At 34.3% G+C, this 23628-nt stretch overlaps 1 protein-coding gene across 7 annotated transcripts in view; it reads left to right on the top strand.

Moving 5' to 3' along the window:
* The window catches only part of EFL1 (elongation factor like GTPase 1), a 94770-nt gene that overhangs the window by 8389 nt on the left and 62753 nt on the right, over nt 1-23628 (top strand). For all 7 annotated transcript variants that reach the window (XM_068957985.1, XM_068957984.1, XM_068957983.1 and 4 more), the window contains exons 8-15: nt 2744-2867; nt 3799-3875; nt 4024-4160; nt 5709-5831; nt 6761-6860; nt 18615-18760; nt 19327-19505; nt 22327-22462. In XM_068957985.1, the coding sequence (XP_068814086.1) occupies nt 2744-2867; nt 3799-3875; nt 4024-4160; nt 5709-5831; nt 6761-6860; nt 18615-18760; nt 19327-19505; nt 22327-22462 (1022 nt within the window). The remainder of the gene's footprint in view (nt 1-2743; nt 2868-3798; nt 3876-4023; nt 4161-5708; nt 5832-6760; nt 6861-18614; nt 18761-19326; nt 19506-22326; nt 22463-23628) is intronic.

Here is a 23628-nt window from a genome sequence, read left to right as displayed (position 1 = left end):
TGAATACTAATGAGGCCTGTGAGAGAGAGAAATAAAAATAAAAGAGTTTTGGTTCTGAGAAGTTTGCAGGTGGCCTATCTTTAGTATTAGTATTCTAGATATGCTGTCAGGGAATGCTGAATGTCAAGTAAAAAAATTTTTTTTTTTTTTTAAAGAAAATGATACAGTGCAGTTCTTTGTTACAATGTGTAAAATTGCAAGCTCAAAAGCAATTTAGGAGCTTTTTGTTTAGCTCAAGCTACTTGATATTTGCAAGTAAATGATTGCCTACTAAGATCTGATAGGTTACAGAGCTGAATTATGGAGTAACTGTGTGGTCATAAGCACCCTATGATCACCTCTGTAAATGGAGAAAGTAAGTATGTAATTTTTAAACGTTCAGTGAATATAATGTTTTTTGGTAAAAGTGAGACTTCAGTTAGTTTCCTCCCATGGTTTTTTTCCTCTGAGAATTCATCTGCAGATATAATTACCTTCCATATAAATATACCAGAAAATTGAGGTCTTTTTTCCTAAACTTCTGAGCTGGAGAAACAATTTGGACTGTTTGACAGATATTTTACATACAGAAAGCTGGAGAACAACATTTGCCTCAAGCAATGGTTAGGGCTTGACGGTCTTTTTTTTTTTTTTTTTTTTTTTAAACGGATAATGCTGTGTGTTCATTTTTTTTATTCTTATTTTCCAAAGCACTTGGTACATATTGGTAAGTAAGTGGCATTTTTGCATAGTGGAATGTATGGTAAATGATTGATGATATATGGGTAGGGTAAGCAGAAGTGGGATGGTGAAGGTTGGAATGATCAAGCTTTATTTATTAATTTGTATCTGTTATGTACCTGCCATGTGAAATATTTGTCAGATGGTCTGAACTTTACACGTAGTGTTTGTACAAGGCTGAAATCTAAACATTGATTGTAATGTAGTTTCAAATGGAGGGAAGAAAAAGGCCAGAATATGATCCATGCTTATTTTTGTGGTTGCTGTGTTGATGTACTAGAGAGGATTGATAGGCTTTCTGTTTGTCTTTGTCAGACTGTATTGAAATGAGATGAACTTTGAAGAGCACTGCAATTTTTTGATTGAATATGAGAATAAAAAAAACATTTGCTAAGATTCTCCAAGTGTTATTTCCCTTCTGTTCTGTATTTTGAAACTTTTCTTACATTGTATTAATTGAATTATCCCTGTGCAAGACTGTCTCAGGCAGAGACATTCATGCATTTAACTTTGGCATGATCTGTCATTATTGTCTTGTTCAGTGTAAATCAGGTTGTTACACCGTACGTAATAGGCAAATTTATTTTAAACTGTTTGCTGTCCCATACAATGTTGCTGCAGCTTAAACAGAATTACATGACTCCTATCTGCTAGTTTTCTGACTTGTACCTGTTCTTACTCTCCAATTTTTTTCCCCTCTGACGTTGACAGAATGTATTAATGTATTTCTTGAAGCTTAATGAAAAATTGTCTGGTTTCAGACACCACTGTGTTTATTCTGGTGAGCTTGTGGGTCCTGGCTCAGATAACTCATATACTGGGGAAAAAGAAGCCTGGGTTTCGGGAGATATGTCTGGACTGCTAGCAATACCATCTGGTGAAATATGGATCAGTGGAGCATTTTCTTAATCAGGGCAGGCCTTAACTGTTGTTAGATGGTTTTGGATTTTGTTCTTGAGGATATTTCAACTTGTCATGGCGGAGTAAATGAAGCCGTTAGGCAGTGCCAGCATGATCCAGTGCTGAGATGAGCGCGTGTGCTGTTCTCAGAATCTTCAGGTATTGAAAGAGCGCCATAAATCCATACGCAGCAGCTGCTGACACAAGAATCTTGGAGGTTCTCCCCTCTTTCAGGCTTTGGGTAACTTCTGGAAAAATTTCCTTTTTGGGCCCTGTTCAAAACATAGCTTCTGTCTTGCTGACATGGACAGGTGTTTTGGGTGTGCAGAAACTTTAGAATTCTGGATTTTGAAGGACAGATTACCAAATACTGTTGTTTCGTAAATAGTATCATTCTGATTGTGTATGGAGAGAAAATATGTGGAAATGAAATCACATTGGAACGGAATTACAACTACTCTCTGAACCCTTTCAGCAAGGAGACCATAGAAGCTTCAGAACTCCCTTTATAGGTCCTAAGCAGCCTACTTTTTTAACTCTTTACCAGCACAATTGATTTTTCCATTTGACGTTATGTTTTTATATTATTCTCTGGCTTTGACTCATTATTATAACAGTGCTTCAAACAAGAGTTGGCCTAACTAATTAATTTAAAAAACAGTCACCATCATCTGAGAGGCTGAGCTCAAGTGTGGTTCAAAAGAGTATTTGATAATAGCTTTTACAGTTCTGGTGACAGACCATAGTTAAATGTATAACGTGACCTCTTTCATGAAATAAATTTGAGAGTCATGGTTTAATGTTTAGAATGTTTATTTTATGGTCTTTTTGCTTTTTATTGTGGGGGGTAGTATGAAAGTATTTCGGATAAACCAGTTTAACTTTCAAGCTGTCTTGAAACAAAATAAAAAGAAATACTACTGACCTTTTTGAGCTGTTACTGCTGAATGTTTTTGCAGGTGTAAAATATTCTGAGCTCAAGTGAAGGCAGTTGGGAAAATAGGAGTAAAATAAAGATTTGAGGTTTGTGTATGATTATGATATAAGCTGCCACTTGTTTAATCTGATAAACGCATCTCAACAGCGTTACACTTCTATCAAGAAGCATTTTGTTTTCTTCCAGGATTGAGCATTTTGCCAAACTGTATAGCCAAAAGATTGGAATCAAGCCTGCAGTACTTCTGAAGACGTTGTGGGGAGATTATTATCTAAATACAAAAGCAAAGAAGATAATGAAAGGTGATCAGGTAATCTTGTAAGAAGGGTGTTGAAGGTTTTCTGTAATGTCAGAAATGTTACTTTTTTTTTTTTTATTTAATTATTTTCCTCATAATGTAGTTTGAAAATTGGATGTGGTGCCTTTTTCAGTCAACGTTAGTAGAATTATTAAGCCCTTAGAGACAACACCATTCAAAATTTTTGAAGTCACGTGGAAAAAGCCTCATCTAATTTATGATTCTCACAGTTGATGTTAAGTACCCTGTCTTTTTGCATAAAATTAAGGGACATTCCAACTTCCAGGATTCAGAATGCAGTGAGACACACAAGACAAATGCAAGACTGCTAGTGTAGGAACCATAGTAGTAAGTGGATCTCTGTTCCCTTGTTTGAAGAATCCTTCAACAGCTAAGGGTTTAGGGTTTAGATGTAGGTTTAGCTGATCGTTTAGGATTTGGAGCCTAATTGCTATAGGGAGATCCTGAATCCCAGCTGAATGCTGTATGGAGACCTTGACTGGAAAACCACACTTGTGTTGCATTAAGCCTTTCCATCAATAAAAGTGAGAGAGGAGGAGGATTTTTCCCTCTGTCGTTTAATGAGTTTTACTTCCTTATATTTTCAAACTTTAATCAGGGGAATAGTTATAAAATGGGTGGCAATGATGATAATGGGTAATAATCAGTCTCAGGATAGACATGTTCCATATTGACCAAGCAGAGATTTTTCTGAAATTGAAACCATTGCTTTTCACACTGCTTTTCACTTTCCAGGTTATAACTTTCTTATTAGACTATGACTGAATTAGGGATCTTGTGCAGAAAAAGATAACTGGCTTGCTTTTGAATAAAGATTTTACAGACTCCTTATAAAAATGATTAAAGTATAGACTTTAGCCTGTGGTAAAACTGAGGAATAGCTGGTAGTTAGCTATATAATGCTTATTTTATATTTTACCAGTCAAAAGGAAAGAAACCTTTGTTTGTGCAGTTGGTCCTGGACAACATATGGAGCCTGTATGAATCTGTTATGAAAAGGTGAGAACTGTGATTTTTTTTCCATGGAATCTTTACCGTTTGCTATAACTATTTCTGAAGAATTCAGATCACTTCAAAACACAAAATATTGTAGATGTGTTATATATTGCTACTGGGTGTTTTTTATTTTGTTTTTTCCCCTCTATAGAGACAAAGAAAAAATTGAAAAGATAGTCACCTCTTTGGGATTGAAAATTGGTGCACGGGAGTCACGGCATGCAGACCCTAAAGTTCATCTTAATGCCATTTGTGGCCAGTGGCTACCAATATCTGAGGCAGTCCTTTGTATCCTTAAGGAAGTATTACTTCTTATTCTATTGGCAGTTCTTAAATTTCAAAGCCTGCTCACATATTTCAGTATTTGATTTGATATAATTTTTCTTTTTCATGCCTGTATTAGTTGGACCCATTTTCTCTATTACACCTATGTATCTACGTATTAATGAATCTGCAGTTAATCTTGTATTTCTACCAGCTTCATGTTACTGCATCTACGTTTTCATTAGCAAAATAAGGTGTGAACCTGGAGGTTTAATGATACACTTATATTACATAGCTTATATAGAAATTTTAGTATTGTTTCTGAAGGATAAGCTAATTTCCTTTTTATAGTAGTAGTTTAGGTGTTTTTTTCCATTAACTTTTGTAAACACCTGTTGTTATGTTTTAGCACACACGTTCCTAATACAAGATCAGCACTTATTGTTTGTCCTCTGTTTTCTTTATTAAAAAAAAAATTATTCTTATTATATAACATGTAAAGAACATATAATTGTTCAGAAGATGATTTTTCACACGAGTATGCTGAAGAATAGCTGTTGCCTGAAAGGGACGTTGTTCTCTGACCTTTTTCACGTTGCAGACGCTGCAGTGGCTATAGCATTCCTATGGAACCTCCATTTGAGAAACTTTTTAGGATTGGCTACTTTTTAAATTTGACTCCTACTTTACTTTCTGATTTGATGTTCTTTTTCTGAATGTTTTGCTGTTATATCTTGGGTTGACGGTAGCACTGGAGCTATATGAAAGCTCACGTTATGTTAAGACCCATATAAGTGAAAGCTTTATTTGAAGAAAAATCCCTAGCGTAATAACGTATAAGAGACAGTACCCTCTTGGTAGTTTGTTTTTGTTGTATATTTTCTCATAGTAATTAAAGATGTTGATGAAGCAGTACTGTGAGTGAAGCTAGGGAGACATCCATACATATTTATGTCAGTGAGGAGCAAATATTTCACTACAAGACTAAGGAGAGAGCCACATGATTGGAACTGAGAAGAAAGATGATTAAAATTTTAACAGAATTTAGATGTTAAAACTTAGGTATGACAGTTGAATATAGAAGAAAGAATTTTTTAAAGCTTTTAAAGTGTTCTATTTAAATAAAACAATCCAATAAATCCCTAGAAGGCTATTAGGTAAAACATTTTGAATAACCTCGTTCATTAATTGTGTCTGTGTATATGCATGTGTGTTCACATATATTCACGTATTCAGAGATAGTAACTAACTGGTAGATATGTGTAAATTATTGATGTATCATTAGTTCTATAAATCTTGCTCCAGTTGTGCTATTCTGAGCTTCCTAGTAGCATGTACTAGGGTGGGCCACCCCTTCTTAAATCTCCATTCTGCCCTTGGACAAATGCCGGGAAGGGAGCTTTAGAGGGAGCTGTACGTACCTTAAGAGACAGAGCTGGATTTTAGTTGTCTGTTGTTGCAGTTAGTGCATGACACTGATTTAAAGAAACAAACGTTTAAAGCATTTGCCTTCCTTTTTATCAGTAAGGAAATATAAATGAGGTCCTCTATATCCTTAGCAATGTGTTTTAGCCATGGTGTGTAATAAACTTCCCAGTCCTCTTGACATCACTGCTGAGAGAGTGGAAAAGCTGATGTGTGTTGGAGCTAGAACATTTGATTCTTTACCACCAGAAACTCAGGAACTGAAAAGTGGTGAGTAGGTATTCTCCAGTTAACATGACAATCATAAGGTTGTTTCTGTGTTGGTTGTCTTTCGTCTTTGGATCATAAGATGCATTCTAACGACTACTTAGATTTATAATTAGTTTACTTGTAGCTTTGTTGATGTTTATCAAAGACGTGCCGTAGTGTTGTGTGTCTTGTTTTTATGGCCTTATGACCGTGACTCAGACCTTCCTGTTCTTAGTTATGAAAATACAGTGTACTTGAGACTTTAGTGAATGTCGTGTTACTTCTCAGTAGTAGTCTTGCACTTTGTTTGCCTAAATAGTTTATAATATAGTCTTCTCATACGTTAGATAAAAGGGAGAAGAGGATTTATTTGGTATGTTACTAGAAGTTTTGAATGGCATTGTATCTGTTTGGCATTTGATAATGTGCATGTCTAATGTTCTTAGTTGGATGAAAACACAATATATGGAAATGCCATAAGTATTGAATAAGGTTTATTTGAATCTTTCATCCTTTGAGGAAGATCCAGTCTTGCAAATTAAGTTGTTTGGATTTCATGAGGACACCAGTGTTTGGGCATTAGCAGAACTTCGGTCTTTAATTTGAAAGGAGAGAATAATGTGAGAGACTAGATAAATGGTTCGATCTTAATGTTTAGCTGTTCTTTTTTCATTCTCACCTAAACCTGACTATGAACTCAAGTTTAAATATCCGAATAATATATTTCATTGGAGTATGTGTAATTTGTCATTTGTTAGAGTTCTGTTTTTATGGGCAGAATTGTAAGGTGATTAGGCTATTTTCGTCTGTTCCTGTTAATTGGTCTTTAGCATGTTATTCATTGAAATTAGAAAGAAACAGTAATTTCTGTAAAATTAATGGAAAGCAATAGTTTCATTGATGCTATTGGGGAGAAGATGTGTAACTACCTTTATTTCATGTTTGTTCAGCATTTATGAAATGCAGTAGTGAAGGAACGGCCCCGGTTATTGTCTTTGTTTCCAAAATGTTTGCTGTTGATGCAAAGGCATTACCACACAACAAGCCAAGGTAAGAAAATATAATATTTAATTTTCTGATCTACATTGGATACCTTCAGGAAACAGTCGTGTGGCAAGCTTGGGTAAATTGTTTTAGATCTGAGAAAATAATTCACTAATTCTGGAAATACAGTAAAGCCTTTTCAGCACGTAGAGGTTCTCCAAATGAGTTTGAGTGATTTGTTTAATCATACTAGTTTTAGAAAATTTAGCTATTTGTTAAGAGTAAAAAATATTTTTATTTGTTGGAGAATACAACTTTTGTCTGATTGCATCATCCTAATGCACACATTGTATATGGTTACTGGATATTTGGTTGAAAATATGATTGAGTTGTAATGCTTTCTTAGTTTTACAGTAATTTTGCAAATAAAGTTATGTTCACATGATCATAAGAGATCATAGCAGTATTTGTATGAAGAAATGCTTCCCTTCAAGTGTGACATGATAGCTATGCGTGCATCCAGTCCACTGCAAGTGCAAAATAAAACGGTTTAGTAAAAATCGTCTGAACCTTGACTAACTATTTGCAGTGAACTAAGAGGATCTATGCATTTAGTTGAAAGGTTTTCTTAACCTTTCTTAACCTTAAGAGGTTTTCTTTTAAATGTTCTGGATGATTTTGTATTACAGCTTTTATCATTTTAAAGACCATCTTATTTTACTGGAGGAGTGGATACTTCTTGATTTCATTTCCCCAACATGATTAAGTGGACTAATTTAGCTGAACCTGTCTGTCTTTATACAGAAGAAGCGTACTTTTCTGATGAGTTTATAACAGTAGAGTTTGTCTTAACCTTTGATCCTTCTAAGCCTCAGAAGTATTTTTACTAATCAGCTTCTGTATCAACTGGCCATTTCATATTTTACGATCACGAATACTATGACAGACTGTGGCTGTATAGTGAAGCAATATAGAAAATATCTTTCTAAGTTGGAACTGATGACTAACTGTGTAAGTCTTTTTCCAAAAGATGATGCTACTGCTGTGTTAATGTTTGAAGGTTTGACTACTGTTTTCGTTTTTTCTCACACATCTTAGATGTACTTGAATTTTTTTCTTATTACACTTATCTACCAATCTTCTACCAAAAAAATCTGACATACTCCAATTTTAATAATTGCAAAATACTTAATGTGATATTTTTCAAATATAGAATTGTTTTTAAGTCTGATGTTGGTAGTAAAAAAGTGTGTGTAACCATAGTGGTGCTGTTTTTATACAGCTCCTTATCTATTTGCAAGTCTTATTTAAAAAACTAATAATCCAGTTTCTGGGTTGGTAAAATAAAATCCAATTGTTCTCTCTTTTTTTTTTTTCATTAAATATCTTAAATTATATCTGTATTAGTATTGAATCAAGCAAATGGAATTTCCTATATCTTACTACTGAAAAACATAGATTGTATGTGTTTATAGTTCAAAAATCTTTGTATTATTGATGTTGTGATACAAAATCATCATGTGCAGAATATATGCAGTATGAATATTTATTTCTAAAATATTGTAATTGTAAACTTAATTAAATGCAAGTATATTGTCTTGGTGTAATGCATTGTGCCTGAGAAGGTTTTCTATCAATGATGGATGCCAAGAGAATGTGAGGTCTCTGGAAGGATAATTTGTTCAAAGGTGCAGATAAGATACTGTTCGTGAATGCAGCTACATTTTAACTGATTGTACAGTTAGTTATTTTGCATTATCAATAGGTACGCTACAAAGAAACCTATGTTTCTTTTCTAGGAGCAAACTTTCTTTTCCAGGAATTAATAATTTAATAATCATAATTATATAGCTCATAGGATATCTTTTTTAAAACCTGACTGAATAATTCTTTCAGTAAAAGGAATTTTTCTTCATGAAAAAAATGCATTGCATTTATGGATTGTCCAGACACTAGATGGTGCTGTTTTACTTTGAGTTCTGTCCTTACATGTACCTGGCACAAGAATTCCAGCTCAGGTGTCAGTGTGGCATAGCCCTGAGAGTCCGGCTTTGTCTACTTTCTTTGACAGATACTCTGTTTAACAGAAAAGGGTTATTTAGGTTATTTGTCATTATAAATATGTTCTGACCATCACTTTCTGACTATTCTGTCACTGGTAATGTCCTGAGTTTTTTATTTGTTAGGAGGATCAAGACTCTTTGAAATGAGGATGTATCATAGAGACAGAGGTGGCTGCCAGTTTTGTTCTGTGACTATAACTTGGGATTTCAAGCAATAGGCAGTTTATGAGCGGTTCTGACCTCTCAAGACTAAGGGACAGTATTTGTTTTCTTTCTCTCTGGTTTCTTATGCATGTCCAGTCTGCCTATCTCCTTCTATCTTCTCTGCTGTTCTGCTTACGTTTTTCTTTGTTCTTTTATGCTCTTTTGTCATCCCCCTTCCGGAAGGGAAATGTTTTACGTGCTTTTTTTTTTTTTAAATAGGGTTTAATACTATGTGTTAAACTTCTTTTCTTTTAAAAGAGACAAAAGTTTCACACACAGAACAGTACAAAACAGAACAGTATATTGAAGGAAGTATGTAACGGTCTGTAATAGGTGCATGATTGGCTCCATTATGTTTTTCAAGTGATACATAAGTATAGAAGCCTGTGCTTTGTGACTTGTGGGTCATTTTTGCTCCTTAGATGAAAAAATAGGCCACTTTCAATTTTATTTGTTTTCATAATGCAAATACCCTTCCATTTCCACACTCTGCATATTGTGTAACAGATCCATAATTCTGATCATCACTGATCTAGTTTGAAAAACCTCTAGTTGTTTATTTAAGTGTCACTTAACAACCGTAAAATTTCTGTGGTAGATTGCAGTTGACTGATAATTCAAGTAATGTATTGCTGGTCTAAAAATCCAAACAAAATTTAGACAAACATGTCTGGATTATATCACTGAAAATCAGACTTTTGGATATAATATTGCAAGAGAGCAAGGACTGCCCTGCAATTCTTCCTGGGAAACTTCAGGCACATTAGTGATGACTGTAGACAACATTGCCTTTCCTCCCATTTATTCATTGAATTGAAAATTATAGAGTCTTGATTCATAGTTTATGTGAAAAATATTTTTTACTGTCTTTAATATTGTTATTTAATTGGTTACTAATCAGACAGTATTAAAACAAAATCACGTGACTTTTTCTCTGAGATAACCGATCATTATGAGCACCATTTAATTTTGCTGAAGAGGTAGTATGAACGATTTACTTTTGAAGTGACGGTTGGATTCCATTTTTGAAAAATAATTAAACGTTAAGAAATGTACATTTAGCTTTTTTATCCTAAGAATTTATAGGTGAGCAATTCCTGAAGAAATCAGGGAAGGAGTTTATTTTTAGAGAGGAAGGAAAGATGCCTCAGAGAAACAAAATATGCATGTTTTAAAAACATGGTATTGCTTAGATGTAATTTTTAAATGTATGCTTTGAGTTTTATTGGCTATGTGCTATTTACAGTTAAATAGAGAAGTTTATTCTTAACACAGTTGAGTCATGGCTGTATTAAGTATGTGGGATCCAATATTTAAACTAAATATTTCATGAGGACGCTTTGTAAGAATGCCTGAACATAGAGAAGAATAAAGAATACCTACACAATGTAGAGTAGTAGTGTTTTACCACAGTAATTTTATATTTAATAATTTAAGGGCGGGCACTAGTAAATATTAGATATCTCGGAATTACGTGCTAATTTTGGAAGAGCCATAATTTTTGGTGTATTTTGCTGTTTCTCTTTCTTTTTCCAAGGTAGTATTGGGTAATACTGTCTTTTGTAATATCTTTAGAAGTTGTGACTCTGGATCTTTTAGAGTTGCCTTATTTCTGCCATCTGCTTGTCATGTTTGTTTAAGCATAGGTTGGGAAAAGCAAAAGGCTCTTCAAAGTCCAGGGTGCACAGTATATGATGAAGAAGGATGGATTTTTAATTAAGGTAATCATCTCCTTTGAGACTGCTTTTGGCAACTAATATCTGCTTAGAAGGTGACTCCATTTACAGCCTTGGCAAGTTTAGTGTAGAATCAATTCATTTTCAGTCAGAACTATGTACAGCTGCCCTTTTACTGTTTAAATAACAAAATTTGTCAGCTATTAAAACACTAGAATAAATGAAAAATAATCTGTGCTCAGGTTGCTGCTGGTTGACAGCTTAACGTTACTTTGGAAAAATCTGATATTTGACTTTTATTCAGTATCAGCATGACTCTCTCTTTTTTTTTTTTTTTTTTTTTTTAACCAGGTTTCCTAAAGACACAAGAACTATGTGCATATAATTTTTGTCTTCAAGTTTCTTCTATCTGAATTTTTGAAATTGTTTACTAATTCTAACCAAATCTGACAGAGGTACAGTTTTTAAAGATATTAAATTCCTATAAGTTTTGTAAAAATAGGTAGCTGGGCAGAGTAGACAAGCAAATTAGGACCCCTAGTAAGAGAGTATATTACAAGCTCCTATGCTTTATTAGATTTTCAAAATATTTACAAAGAAAAACAATAGGAAATATGGCCAAATTGACAGCTTTTGGAGCTGCTTGGTTTTTTTAATAGGCTTATTTATTCTTAAGTACTGCTGTGTGAGGTGTTGGGTGTTTATTTAGCATATGCTGTTTTTAAACCCTTTTCAGTTAGTGTTTTTCATTGAATTGCTCTCTAAAATAGAATGATCAAGTGTAGGTGTATAAATAAAAGCAGAATTTGGTAATTAGGTACAGAGTATAAATATTGCAGTTCATTCTTCATGAGTTTCAGAATTCCTTCTCTATCCAATCCAGTGTAAAAGAGGAATATTTAGTAGTTCTAGTTGTGATCACTTTCAGGTATTTTTAAATATTTTGATTTTATTTAATATAATATATTGAGAAAATGTGAATTGGCTATCAGATGTTGTGATGAAATCCTCTAATTACTTGTAGTTACTTTTAAATGATTATAAAGAACTTACTAACCGAATAACCCGACTATACTAAAATTATATACCATGACTGCATTAGGGAATATAAATCCTATAATACTCTTACCGTATTCCTCAAGATGATATGAAAAGTGTTTCTTTTTCCTCAGTCAGCTCGAATCAGTTTTTTAAGTGTCACTGTGAAATTAGCACTTTCCCACACAATTCTACATGAAATCATTATGATGGTTGTTTCTTTGTTTTGTGGTACAGCCTGTTTGCATGTCTGAAACCAAGAGATTGTAGTGTCCTTCGTCTGTTCCTTTCTGATGTTTTCTAAAGCTTGTATGAGAAAAAATATAAATCCTATAATTTTACCTACCTTTTAGCCAAAAACACTTTACATTGTCTTCATCAAAAGAAAATATTTGTAAAGCTCCAAGCTCTATAACAAATTACTATCTTCTCATATGTGAATTAATTTTTATGTTTAAAGGCAATATGACTTTCAGTGACTTCATTTTGATCTAAGCCTATCATTTTCTGTTTGCGTTAATGGTTTGTACTAAACTGTAGCTAGTGCGTAAGAAATGAGTATGACACTAGTCATCTGAACAGCCTGTCAGGTTTACAGGTTAATATCTGAAGGTGGCATCCAGTTGCATGATTAATAGAGCAATATAGGCTTTTCATAAAAGAACAGCCCTGTTTATATTGTTTTTATGAAATGAATTATAACAGTATACATTTGAATCCAACTGAAATCTGTGGAACTAATCTGAGAAAAATTCTTCTTTATTAATGGATGAAATCTGAATCTCTCACTGTTGTTTAGCTTGTGTAATTCTGAGTTTCTGAAAGAACGGTTTACAGTATTCTAGATGTGTTTTACTTCAAGTGTCAAGTTGTATTCTTTATTGCTTATTTAGTGTGCACGATAAATCAAAAGTCAGTACATCAGTTAATGGTTAAGTCTGGGTGTTTTTCTAGATGATGTGTGACAGCTTGATATTGATATCTTAGTTTGATTATATGTGCCTCGGAATGAATGACCTCTACTGCATAATACAATGTGGAAAAAGATAGCCGCTATACCCCTTTGCTGCAGCCCTGTATGATCTCTGTGTGAAATTTATGTAAATACTGATTTGGATAACTTTCAGCTGTTTGTTTTATGTATGCACATTTATTTCTACTATGAATTCCCTGGTGCTTGTAGTTGCATTAGGAAGGATATGAAATAATTATACTTGCTGTACATCAGCTTATGAATGGAAATATATCTTAAAGATTGATCTTTAAGAGTGTTGCTGTTCAAAACACGAGACTGTTAATTCTTAGCTGGGATATGAAATAGCAGTTTTGCAATGCAAATGCATTAAACAGTTTAATTATAGTCCAAAAATTCATGAACAGAAGGAATAGGAAGACCACTGGCCATGTTCTCTGTTGAATGGTAGCAAACAAGGTACACTCAAGAGAGCTGTCCTTAGGGATGCTGTTGTCAGAAGTCTTTTCATGCCAGATACCGAGCAGAATGATAAGCAGTGACTTAAACAGAACTTAATCCTAACGAGCAGAGTAATGAAGAGTAGTCCAGAAAATTTTCTGTAAACTACTTGGCTTTAAGGATGCTAACAGAAAATAGCTCCTTAGTTTCACAGTCAAAATCAAGCATGTGCCCATGGAATTTAAACAGGTAAAAGCAATGTGGATGCAAGTTATTCTCAGCCAGTTCAAAAAAGGGTCCTTAACAGCATGAGAGATGCTTCACAGGCACTTGTTGAAGGTAGTACCAGTCTTCTGAAAACGAGTTGAGTCTGTGACTGTGATGTTTCCTTTTTAAAATGGTCTGAAAGTTAAAAGGTGAAAAAAAACCCCATGAACAAAACACTGTATTTTTTCCTTTAAAAGTCAGAGACTAATTTATATTTAATTTTATGTTGGTTTTTTTTTTTTACCATGACTTTTTAAACTATTTTCAGAGAGACTTATTCCAAAACATGGAAGGGTAGAAAAGCTATCAAAAATTCAGAAGACTGATTGAATGAAGAAGTTAGTTGTTACTCAGTTTGCACTACATGAGTTATCCTGGGGCATGTGAGAATGAGGAAAATGTCAACAGTAGCTTACGTTACCCAAAATGTGATGCATTTCATCAACAATCTACTGGATGTTAATAATGTGAATGTTGTACTCTTTACCATATGACTTCCATGGCTTTTGTTTACCGTGCAGTGGGACTAAGATGAGTTAGTGATAATGTGGTTAACCCATTTAAGTCAGTTAGATTACTTGTGCTGGTTCATGTGTACAGCGTTAGGACATTATGGTGTCCCTGTGAAGGAAGGGAATCTCTTTTTGCCTAGCTGTTCCAGATTTTTTCATTCATTATTTTCTTGTGTGACTGTATGATCCCTTTCTTCAGCCAATATCATGAGGCCATAGATACTTTCTTACAGACGGAAAAAAGGGGAGGGAAGAACTATGGTGGGAGAAGTGAAAAGGAGGAGGAAAAGGAAGGGAAGAGAGTATCTCTTCTGGTTGGGTTTGCGTTTGTTCAAAATTGATTTCACGTCTCGTTGGTTTTGCCAACCAGAGAAATCAGAGTATAATCAAAGATTTTTGTCCCAGATCCAGTGCCTTATGTGCATTTTTCTAGTGCTGTGTTCTGCTTCAGTGTGTTATAATTCTATATAAGGATTTATTTGGTAATATTATCTCTTTTTTTGTGAGACCTAAGGAAACTACTGGGAGTGACTAATTTTACAGCAATTGATGTTGACAGAAACCAGGATGGAAGTCCAGGTTGTACCTACTAGCTAAAAATCCACCCAAACGTGATCTGTTTCTTATCAAATTGAGAATATAACTAACTGTGCTTATGTGTATAGTAGCTTACGCCTGTGCATTCAGAATTTTAAAGTACCTTTAAGATTTGAGATTAGAGCTATCTGACACCAAAATAAAGTAAAACACTACGGGAGGTGGGGGGAGCAAACAAACTTTTGTTTGTTTTTTTTTAGTCTCGTGATTATTTACACAAGTGAACAGTATTTTTTGGACAATAAAATGTGTTGGAATGCATGCACATGTCCTTTTGCCAGCACATATAGACTGCGTTTATCACACCTTTGGCTGTCTCACCTGTACTTTCCCTGTTAATCTATCTCCACTGGGAACTATTCAGACATTCCAAACTGTTAAATAGCTTTGAACAACTGTTTTCAGGAAGAAAAAAATCATCATAAAAATGTTTTCTTCTCTACCATCTGCTTTGCATTTTGTATTGTTAAGCTTCACTCTCTTCTGCAATAAAATAAACAAATCAAAAAAAAAAACCCACTACCCACATTTTTAGAGAGAGATCCTTAATTCTGATACAATGACTGTTTGAAAGATTGGGGTGTGTGGGATGAGGGAGAGCAAGCTTCTGAGTAGTAGCAACATTTGTCTCATTTTTTTTGCTTTTCCTCTGGCATGTAATATGTCTGTTCCAGATTTTTTTTTTTAAATTTATGTGTAGTTTTTTGCTCTTTTCAGTTGAATGGTTGTATTCAAGGTAGGCAGGGTAACTTGCTAAGAGTGATTACCTCGAGTTCTGAAAAGAATTTCAGTAAAATGAAGGATTCTGTTACGCATTTTTAAGTCTCTTACAGAATGTGATATATACTAAATATATTGGTATTATGATATAGAAACTTGGCCATGAGTTGGTCTCAGCCACATAATCTGTCTGTGGCTTTCTGCCTCTAACTAATCCAGGTTCTTATCAAGGTTGGCTCTCGGTCTTCCTTCGCTGTCTGCGCACCAAAACTTAAATCTTTAAATGATATGTTACTTCCCTATTTGGGAATGTGGAATGGTCAGTATGGGAGTATGAATTAACCTGCTTTTTCAGTAGAGACCACATTTAGATACCTGTTCTGTAAGGAAAATCACTCTAGTGCTGTAATCCTTCCTGTTACTTTCTTCCTCCTATCATTCATATGAACTACCACTGTTCAGCAAATTTTGAGCTATTTTGTTGAGGAGAAGGAATGTAGTTCACACTTGTAAAGCATGGGAACTGGAGGACAGAGAGACAAAGTGACTCGTGCAAGGCTACTAAACAAGCTACTAAACAAATTACTAACAGGATACTTCTGTGTCTAGCGCTCTCTCCATCGGACTGCCCTTGACACAACTGACTGAAAGAACCTCAGCCATCTCAATACCAAGAACTGTTGTCCTTGACTCCAGCATGTGAGCAAAATTCAGAAGGAGTAAGGACACATCATGTAGATGGAGCTTTGCTGTGGTGTTGTGTTCACCTTCTCTAGATAGAGTCAAAATCCAAGGCTTAATTATTAATTTGTGATTAATTTGTCCAATTGGGCTGTATGAATGCCTGTTTTGTATGTTTCATTAAGAATATTCATGTAATGCAAAAATGCATGGGTTGTTACTTTGCTAAGAAATTATTTGTCACTGCATTAAAGCAATGTATTTTTCCATTGCTCACAATATATACCTTTTGTGGTCATAGTAGAACATGATTACCACAAAAAAGCTTTTATTATGCTTCAGTTTAGAAAGCTGTTTATGTCTCCTAGTCTTTGCACTTTGTTTTCTCCTGCCAATTATATGTTAAATAGGAAAAGAAGAATAAAAAATAGGTGTTGTATTTGCCATTTACATATTGAGACCAAACCCTTCTTTTTGTTGGCCTGAAATAGTTCATTTGAATTATTTTCCTTTGAACTTTTACACTTTTATCTCTAAAGAGAGAGTTGGTTTAGGAGAGGTCTCTTGTGCACTGTCTGTGTAGGAATCCCTCTGAATAAACATTCTGTTTTGCTTATCTTGGCTTGAAGCCCAGCTTAAGGGATTTCAAAGTATCCAAAATGTTTGACAGGTGATGCTTATGGGTTTGAGTTGACTTTTTGCTTCCCACCTCCCTCCCATTGTGGTTGGGATAATTTTCTTAGGAAGGAGAGGCTTGACAGGATAGCGTGAGGGACAGACATTAGCATTCGTGATCATTTCCATAGTCCAAGTTGTACTTCTCTTTTACTTAAGCTAACTGGGAAGAGTGCAAAGGCTAAGAACCAGTGAGGAGCAAGCTGCAAATTGGTTTAATTCAATCTTGCCTATTATTCGATCTTAGTTTTCTGTTTTTATCATTTCAGAACCAACTGTACAAGAATCATTTTCTAAGTACTTTGTCTTCTCACTGTGTGCTGGCTGTTTGAATTTTTTTCCCGAGGTGTTTTGCATAGTCTTAAGAACAAAACTGTTCAAATAACTATCTACACACTGATTTTTCATACTGAAGAAGGCACTGTCAGAGGGATTCTTATCTTTATGCCTTTATCTTTACTTAGGGATTTTAATTAAAAAAATAATTCTTTGATTTTTTTTGGATTTTTGTTTGTTTAGTTAGCATTGTGTCTTCAGGGTGGTACTTTCAGAATAATAGCAAACAGAACTTTATCCTTGAAAACCTGAAGCCCAGAGTATGTTTCTTTTTTTTTTCTGTGAAAACCTAAGCAGTGATAAATGTAATTGACATATGACCATATACCCCACCTTACCATTCCAAAATAGTTCACGTCTTATCTATGGTTAAATGCATCCACAGTACTGGCTTGAAAACAAAGTGTTCCACTTCCATGAAAAAAGTATGCCTACAGAGCTTTAGATTTTTTTTCAGCTTCTAGGCCATAGCAGTGAAGATATCTTTTAATATAAGCACCTGACAGTGTATTACACAAGTAATTGTGGACATTGAAATTATTAAATGGACTAAATTTTTCTTAAGAGTATCTGTAATGGTCATAGCAGGATCACAGGTTCAGCTGTTTTATATGGGAAATTATTAGAAACAGAGAAATGGTTGTAAATAAAAGAAGACAGGTATCTGAAATTAGCTTGGCGGTTTGGCTTCCACTGAAGTACAGCATAACTTCATATCACAAACTTTATTTAGAACCAGCTTTAAAATCACAGACAACTTCAGGGAGTACTTTGAGATTTTAATATACGTTTAACTCACTCCACTGTTTAAAATGCTTGAAAGGAGTTGCATTTAGAAACAATGCTGTTTATATTGCCTTTTGGAAGAATGATTACATGTCATTCTTTAAGAAATTTCTTGTCTTTTAGCTTTAAATCTTATGTTAAACCATTTTTTTGGTTTAATAGTTTGTTTTAAAATAGGGCTTACCAGTGGTGAGATAGAAATTGCATCAGAATATTGAAATTCTCTTTTTATTCTCTTGGTCTTTTGTTTGTTTATTTTCTTGGTCTTTTTGTTTTTTATGAGGTTATTCATTTCATGGGAAGGCAGCTATAGCAAGCAAGATCTTTTCCTTTCATTTGAGTGCTTGCCTTAAAGACTACATTAGAATAGTAAAAATACTGCAAGTAATCTAAAATGAGAATATTTGGTCTATGTGAGTTTGGAAAAAAAGTCTTCTGGTAGTTTTTCTAACTAGCTTGACATATAGATAAGTCTAGATTAATACATTGTGTATTTACTCTTAACTGTGATTCTAGTGCTCAGACTAAGATCTGGACATGACAGCAAAGCAATTTTTAAAACTGGTTTGGATCTTTAATGAAAAAGTGAAAATTCACAGGTCAGTGGGAGAAAATGTAGATTTAATTTCACAAAATAAAAAAAGTTTTGCATAGTAGACCCTTCCTAAATATGATAGAGGAATGAGTTTATATATATTTTAAGTCAGGTAAAATAAACAATGTTGTGGGGACAATAAACAACGTATCCTAAATAGGCTCTTACTTATGCCAGATGCAGTAATCTTAATTATTACGATTTAATATTTGGAAACATCATTATTTTAAAAATAAATTTCTTTAATACAATTTAGGCCTTTGACTCAAGAAGAAATAGCTCAGCGCCGTGAACTTGCAAGACGAAGGCACGCAGAAAAATTGGCAGTAAATCAAGGAAAAGAGCTGTCAGAAAAGCGCCCAGGTGAAAATGCAACTGAAGTGAACACTGGTGAGACAAAAGGTATATAATGCTCTGCTATCCATTTTTCTCACTAGCTAGTACCTTTAATAGTAGTAGCTAGGTGTCATCAGGGGACTGATAACGGAGCTGTATCCCTTACAAAGAATCATCCACACTCCAATCCAAAAAAGTCGGTCCAGAAAATAAATGAGCCTGAACAAATAGTCAGGAGGGATTTCCAAGAAATGCTTTAGTAGTGCCAAGGCTACCTGTTTGTCATTTTGACCTTATGGATTAGGTAGAAAAATTCAGGTTTGTTTAGTTTCCTGTTGGATGCTTCTTCTGGCTGTATGACCAGCATATGACACTCTATGCTAATATAATTAATGCCTCTAAGCTTTTGTCAGAATACCTATTTCATTAAAAAAAAAAAAAAAATCCTATCCCAATAACTGGTACAGAAACAGTGCATAAGAAACAGGGGTGGAAATTAAAGTATAATGGGGGTTTCTTACTGTCTTTTAATGAATCACCAGACCTGATAGGCTACGAAGCGATTAATTTTTCTGTAGATGATGATGCAGAAATCGTTTTTATACTTCATATATTGTTCTAACTTTGACTAGGTGAAGAGGAACAGCTCACTAGTCAAACAGAGGTCGTGGCCTCAAAGGCTATGAAACAGGAAACAGACAACAAGGAGTCTTTCATTGCTTTTGCTAGAGTGTTCAGTGGCGTGGTGCAAAGAGGGCGAAAGATCTTTGTTTTAGGACCAAAATATGATCCTGCTGAGGCTTTGCATAAGGTAAGAGGTGACAGTGAAATGTTATGATAACTTCAGATTCTTTTGAAACCCCGATGACTTCATTTTTTTACATACTGTTCACTCATAAAGAAGTTTAAGAAAAAGAATTCCCCAAATAGCAAAGTAATTCAGGAAACTAATTATTAAAAGGCTTTGTTTAGTTTATTTTGCAAATAAGATTACTGTTTTAAAGAAGGAATAGACGTTCTTTATTGTTTCTTTCTGGCTGAAGATCTCAAGCCTTTGCAGATCTTTTTTATTAAGAGGAATAGACCGTTAATTGCTCCTTAAAATTTAAGAATCGTAACCTGTCTGCATGTAGTATCAGGCTGGGCGAAGGTTATTCTGTTTTCTGTTCTTCTGTGAAAAGTGTTGGTTAAATGTGTACACATCAACTAATTTTTGCTCTGATTAAAAATAGGTAAGATTTAAAACCTTGTGTAGATTTTAATCAAAAGACAAGAGTGCCTAAACCTATGTAAGCACGCACAACATGCTTGAAAACTTATTCTGTGACTTCCAGCTATTTGCGAAACCCAGTAATTTTCAGTGAAAATAATTAATTCCTAATAGCATGGTAACACACATCCATGGGCACAGGAGTTGTGCTAAGATCTGAGCACAGGATAAACAAACATCTCTTCTGATTTGTTCACCATCTGTCAGGGAGATTTGAGGGATTTTATGTATGCTGTGTAGCAAGAAGTTTCAAGTTTGGCAGCTCTACAATTCTCAATAGGTATTGTAACATTTACTGTAATGGAGTTTCTGAAATCTGTTAATTTATGCTAAGTTATTGAGGGGGTGGAAGCCATCAGTCATTATCTTGCAGGATCGCAGTAGTCTTGATTTTGAATCTTTAAGTTGGCAAAGTAAGGAAGCAGAAAACTGAAGTCCATTTTGGTGGACATTGGTCATCTGTGATTCCTGATGTTAAAACATATGCACATAGTATAATTATTTAAGATGACTGAATATGTTCACAAGTACTATACCTGTGCGTTCATGATTTTTATCTCCGTCACAAAATGTGAAGATGGTGCCCCAAAACCTGTTTGGAAATGTCATGCTTAGTATGCTATTAAAAGCAGTTATTTCAACTTCTGTGAAGGTGAACAGCTCAATAACTTTTTAGTGCACACAGGCACCTCTTCAACCTCTCAACGTCTTTCTGAGCTTGAAACTCCCAAAATAAGCAGCAAAAATGATGAGTCTCAGGAATTTCAAGTGTCTGGTATGTGGTCTTTGTTTAGAGACAAAGATGTTTTGCTAGACTGAAATGAGTACTTCCACACTGCGAATGGATTGTCATCTGTCAGTGGGAAACTGTACCTTCTCTTGTTTTCTTATTAGCAGAGACTGTCTCCGGAAATATTTTCCCTGAGTGGCATGTAAGAAGTTTTTGAAGTACTGAGGGAAAACCCTATTACTTTTTCCAAATTTTTATTTCTTTTAGAGAAATCAGTGGATTTTTTAAAAGAGCTATATGCATAGATAAGCTGTGTCAAGATTGTTTCATATGGAACAAAAACTGAGTTTCTTATGTTTCAAGCAGTTCCTAATGCTGCTTTACTTGGTTCTCAGTAACATCGCTAAACCATATTACATTTTTTTCCTGAATAAGCAGTTTGATTTATATTAGGAAAGTTTGACTGCAAACTTTTCCACATATATATTGCATAAGGATTCTACCAGTTTTTTCTTTTGTGAAAAAATAGAAAGGTTCATACAAAGCACCTATTGAAGTAAGTGGGAGGCAGTCCTGAAATATAGTCTCGATCAGCGTATTCTTGTAGAAAATGTTTCTTGAAGTGAATGCAATCACTTGGCTTTCGCTTCACTTACTTTTAAATATGCTTTTAAGCTGTTGGATATCTGTGGGTTGATTCGGGGTGCTATTTTTTTGTTTATTTGTTTTAAACTGTGACTGACTTCAGCTGAAGTTAGACTTGATATTGTTTGGTATTTTTGGAGTATTCTGGACCATAACAGTTGAATCTAAGTACCCCAAAGCAGACACCACTTATTTAAAAGTGGAGCTTGTTAGCAAGGCATGTGGGTGAAACACCCGTTATTTTGTTGTTTAATGTTACTTCCTTATGTTGTATAAATAAAATCTGGGCTGAAATTTGAAAACAATGTGAAACTTCTCCAGCCCAATAAAAATTTCTTCTTCAAGATTTTCCTTCCTACTACAGACTCCTTTTATTCCTCAGAGCTCTACCTGCTAAAAAATAAATCCTTATATCTGGTTTGAAAGTAAGTTTGAAATCTGTTACTGTGGAGATGCATTCAGCTGACTGTACCAAGAAAGTCATGACAAGCCTTAGTATGGCAAAAGTAATTTCACTGTACTGTGAATATGTGCACATGTGCAATTTAATTCAAAAAAACCCTTGGGTAGAAAGAAAATTGACTTTGGGGAACAGGAGGGAGCATAATGGTACTGTGTAAATGCTGTTAAATGTTTTGAGATAGTGATTGTAGAAGTTTGTTCATTACTTACAAAATTACTTTAAAAATTTGTTTTACCAGCAACCATGAAGAGGGAGCTAAGAGTGAAAATGAAGTGTTTAAAACTCAACAAAGAAGGCATTCTTCTTATGTTCTTAATACCATTTCCTTCTTTCTCACAAGATGGGGTTTTTGGAAGGAAATAAAATTACTTTAAGAGTTTTTGTTAGTTTTGAACATTAACTTTTGAAATGAAAATGCTTTAGGATGTATTCCTTAGCTTTGGAATGCAAGGGGGCTTTCAGGAAGAAGTTTTTATCAATATTAAGTAACAGATGTCCAACACAGGTTGTTTTACTCTGTATAGTTGTCAGCCCACTGTTCTGCTGCAGATGATCTGCCATTAGTACCTCATATGACTTGCTGCACATTGGAGAATCTCTATTTGCTTATGGGAAGAGAACTTGAAGATCTTGAAGAAGTACCTGCAGGAAACGTTCTAGGTAAGATTTAGCTAATATTTCATGTGCTAGAGCTTGAAATCTTTACATCGTCCAAAATATACCACAGTTGTTTTGATATGATTAATGATAAGAAAACATCGCTTAAATCTATGAATATTTTTAGGTATGCTGCATATGCAAAAAAAGGAAGGCAATCTAATTAAACTGTTTTGACTTTTGTGACCTTTGGATTGTTAGAAGGAAAAAAGTTCATGAGTAGAAGAAAACGAGGAATTGCACTAGTGTCATTTACTGTTATCTTTAGTTTGGAGCATTGCCAGGTAAGCATCACCGGCAGGAATTGCCAAAGGCAGCAGTGAAGTCTAAAATTTCATAAATTGCGAAGATTAAAAATAATATTTTCCCAACAGTAGAATCTCTGTAGTCTGACTTTTCTAGTGATGTGGATAGTTATAGTTTTATCAATGAGTCTGCTTGACCTGTGGTGCTGAAAATTATTTCTTTTCTTAAGAGTAGCAAACTCTTAACTTTTTCCATATGCATGTTTCTGAAAGATAAGGAAGTCACCCTAATCACTGAGTTGTGCTCTTTGTGCCAGACTTGGACCTGTTTTACTCTACTAGCAATAGAGTTAATAGCATTTGTTGCTCTTTATTTCGTTTTAATTTTTTTAACATCAAAAGCAGTATTAATAATTTGGAAAGTGTAAACTTTTAGAAATTACTTGATTCTTTTTGTTGTTGCTCATTTTATGAGTGTGTCAACTGCAACAACACTTCAGGATTTTTTCGTATCTGTACTGTGATTCCTAGATGTGTTTCCTTAATATGTATGTGAGGGTTTAAAAAATATACAGGCAATTCTCCAAGTTTCTTTTAAGTTTTAAGAAGTTGAAAGCTTATATGTAAATTGATAATATTTACATGTGAAAATGTCCTAGGCAGTGAAAGCAATTAAAGAAATTATTTCATGGTCCCAGGCTAAGTAACTTCACAGAGATGGCAGAATTCACAGTATTATAATAGAAAACTTGAAAGAAACTTGAGGAAAAATGCCCATTTGATTGTTAGGCAAAATGATTCTGTAGGTATGGAATTTATAAATCCAAGATAAAAAAAAATTTCATTAGAAGTAAATGAGTAAAATAAGTAAGTAAATGGCCAGATTCTGTGATTGTTTGTACGTAAGCATCTCTGGAAACCATT

Source organism: Struthio camelus, chromosome 12 (genome assembly GCF_040807025.1).
Source record: "Struthio camelus isolate bStrCam1 chromosome 12, bStrCam1.hap1, whole genome shotgun sequence".
NCBI lineage: Eukaryota > Metazoa > Chordata > Aves > Struthioniformes > Struthionidae > Struthio > Struthio camelus.
This window is presented reverse-complemented; position numbering and strand designations above follow the sequence as displayed.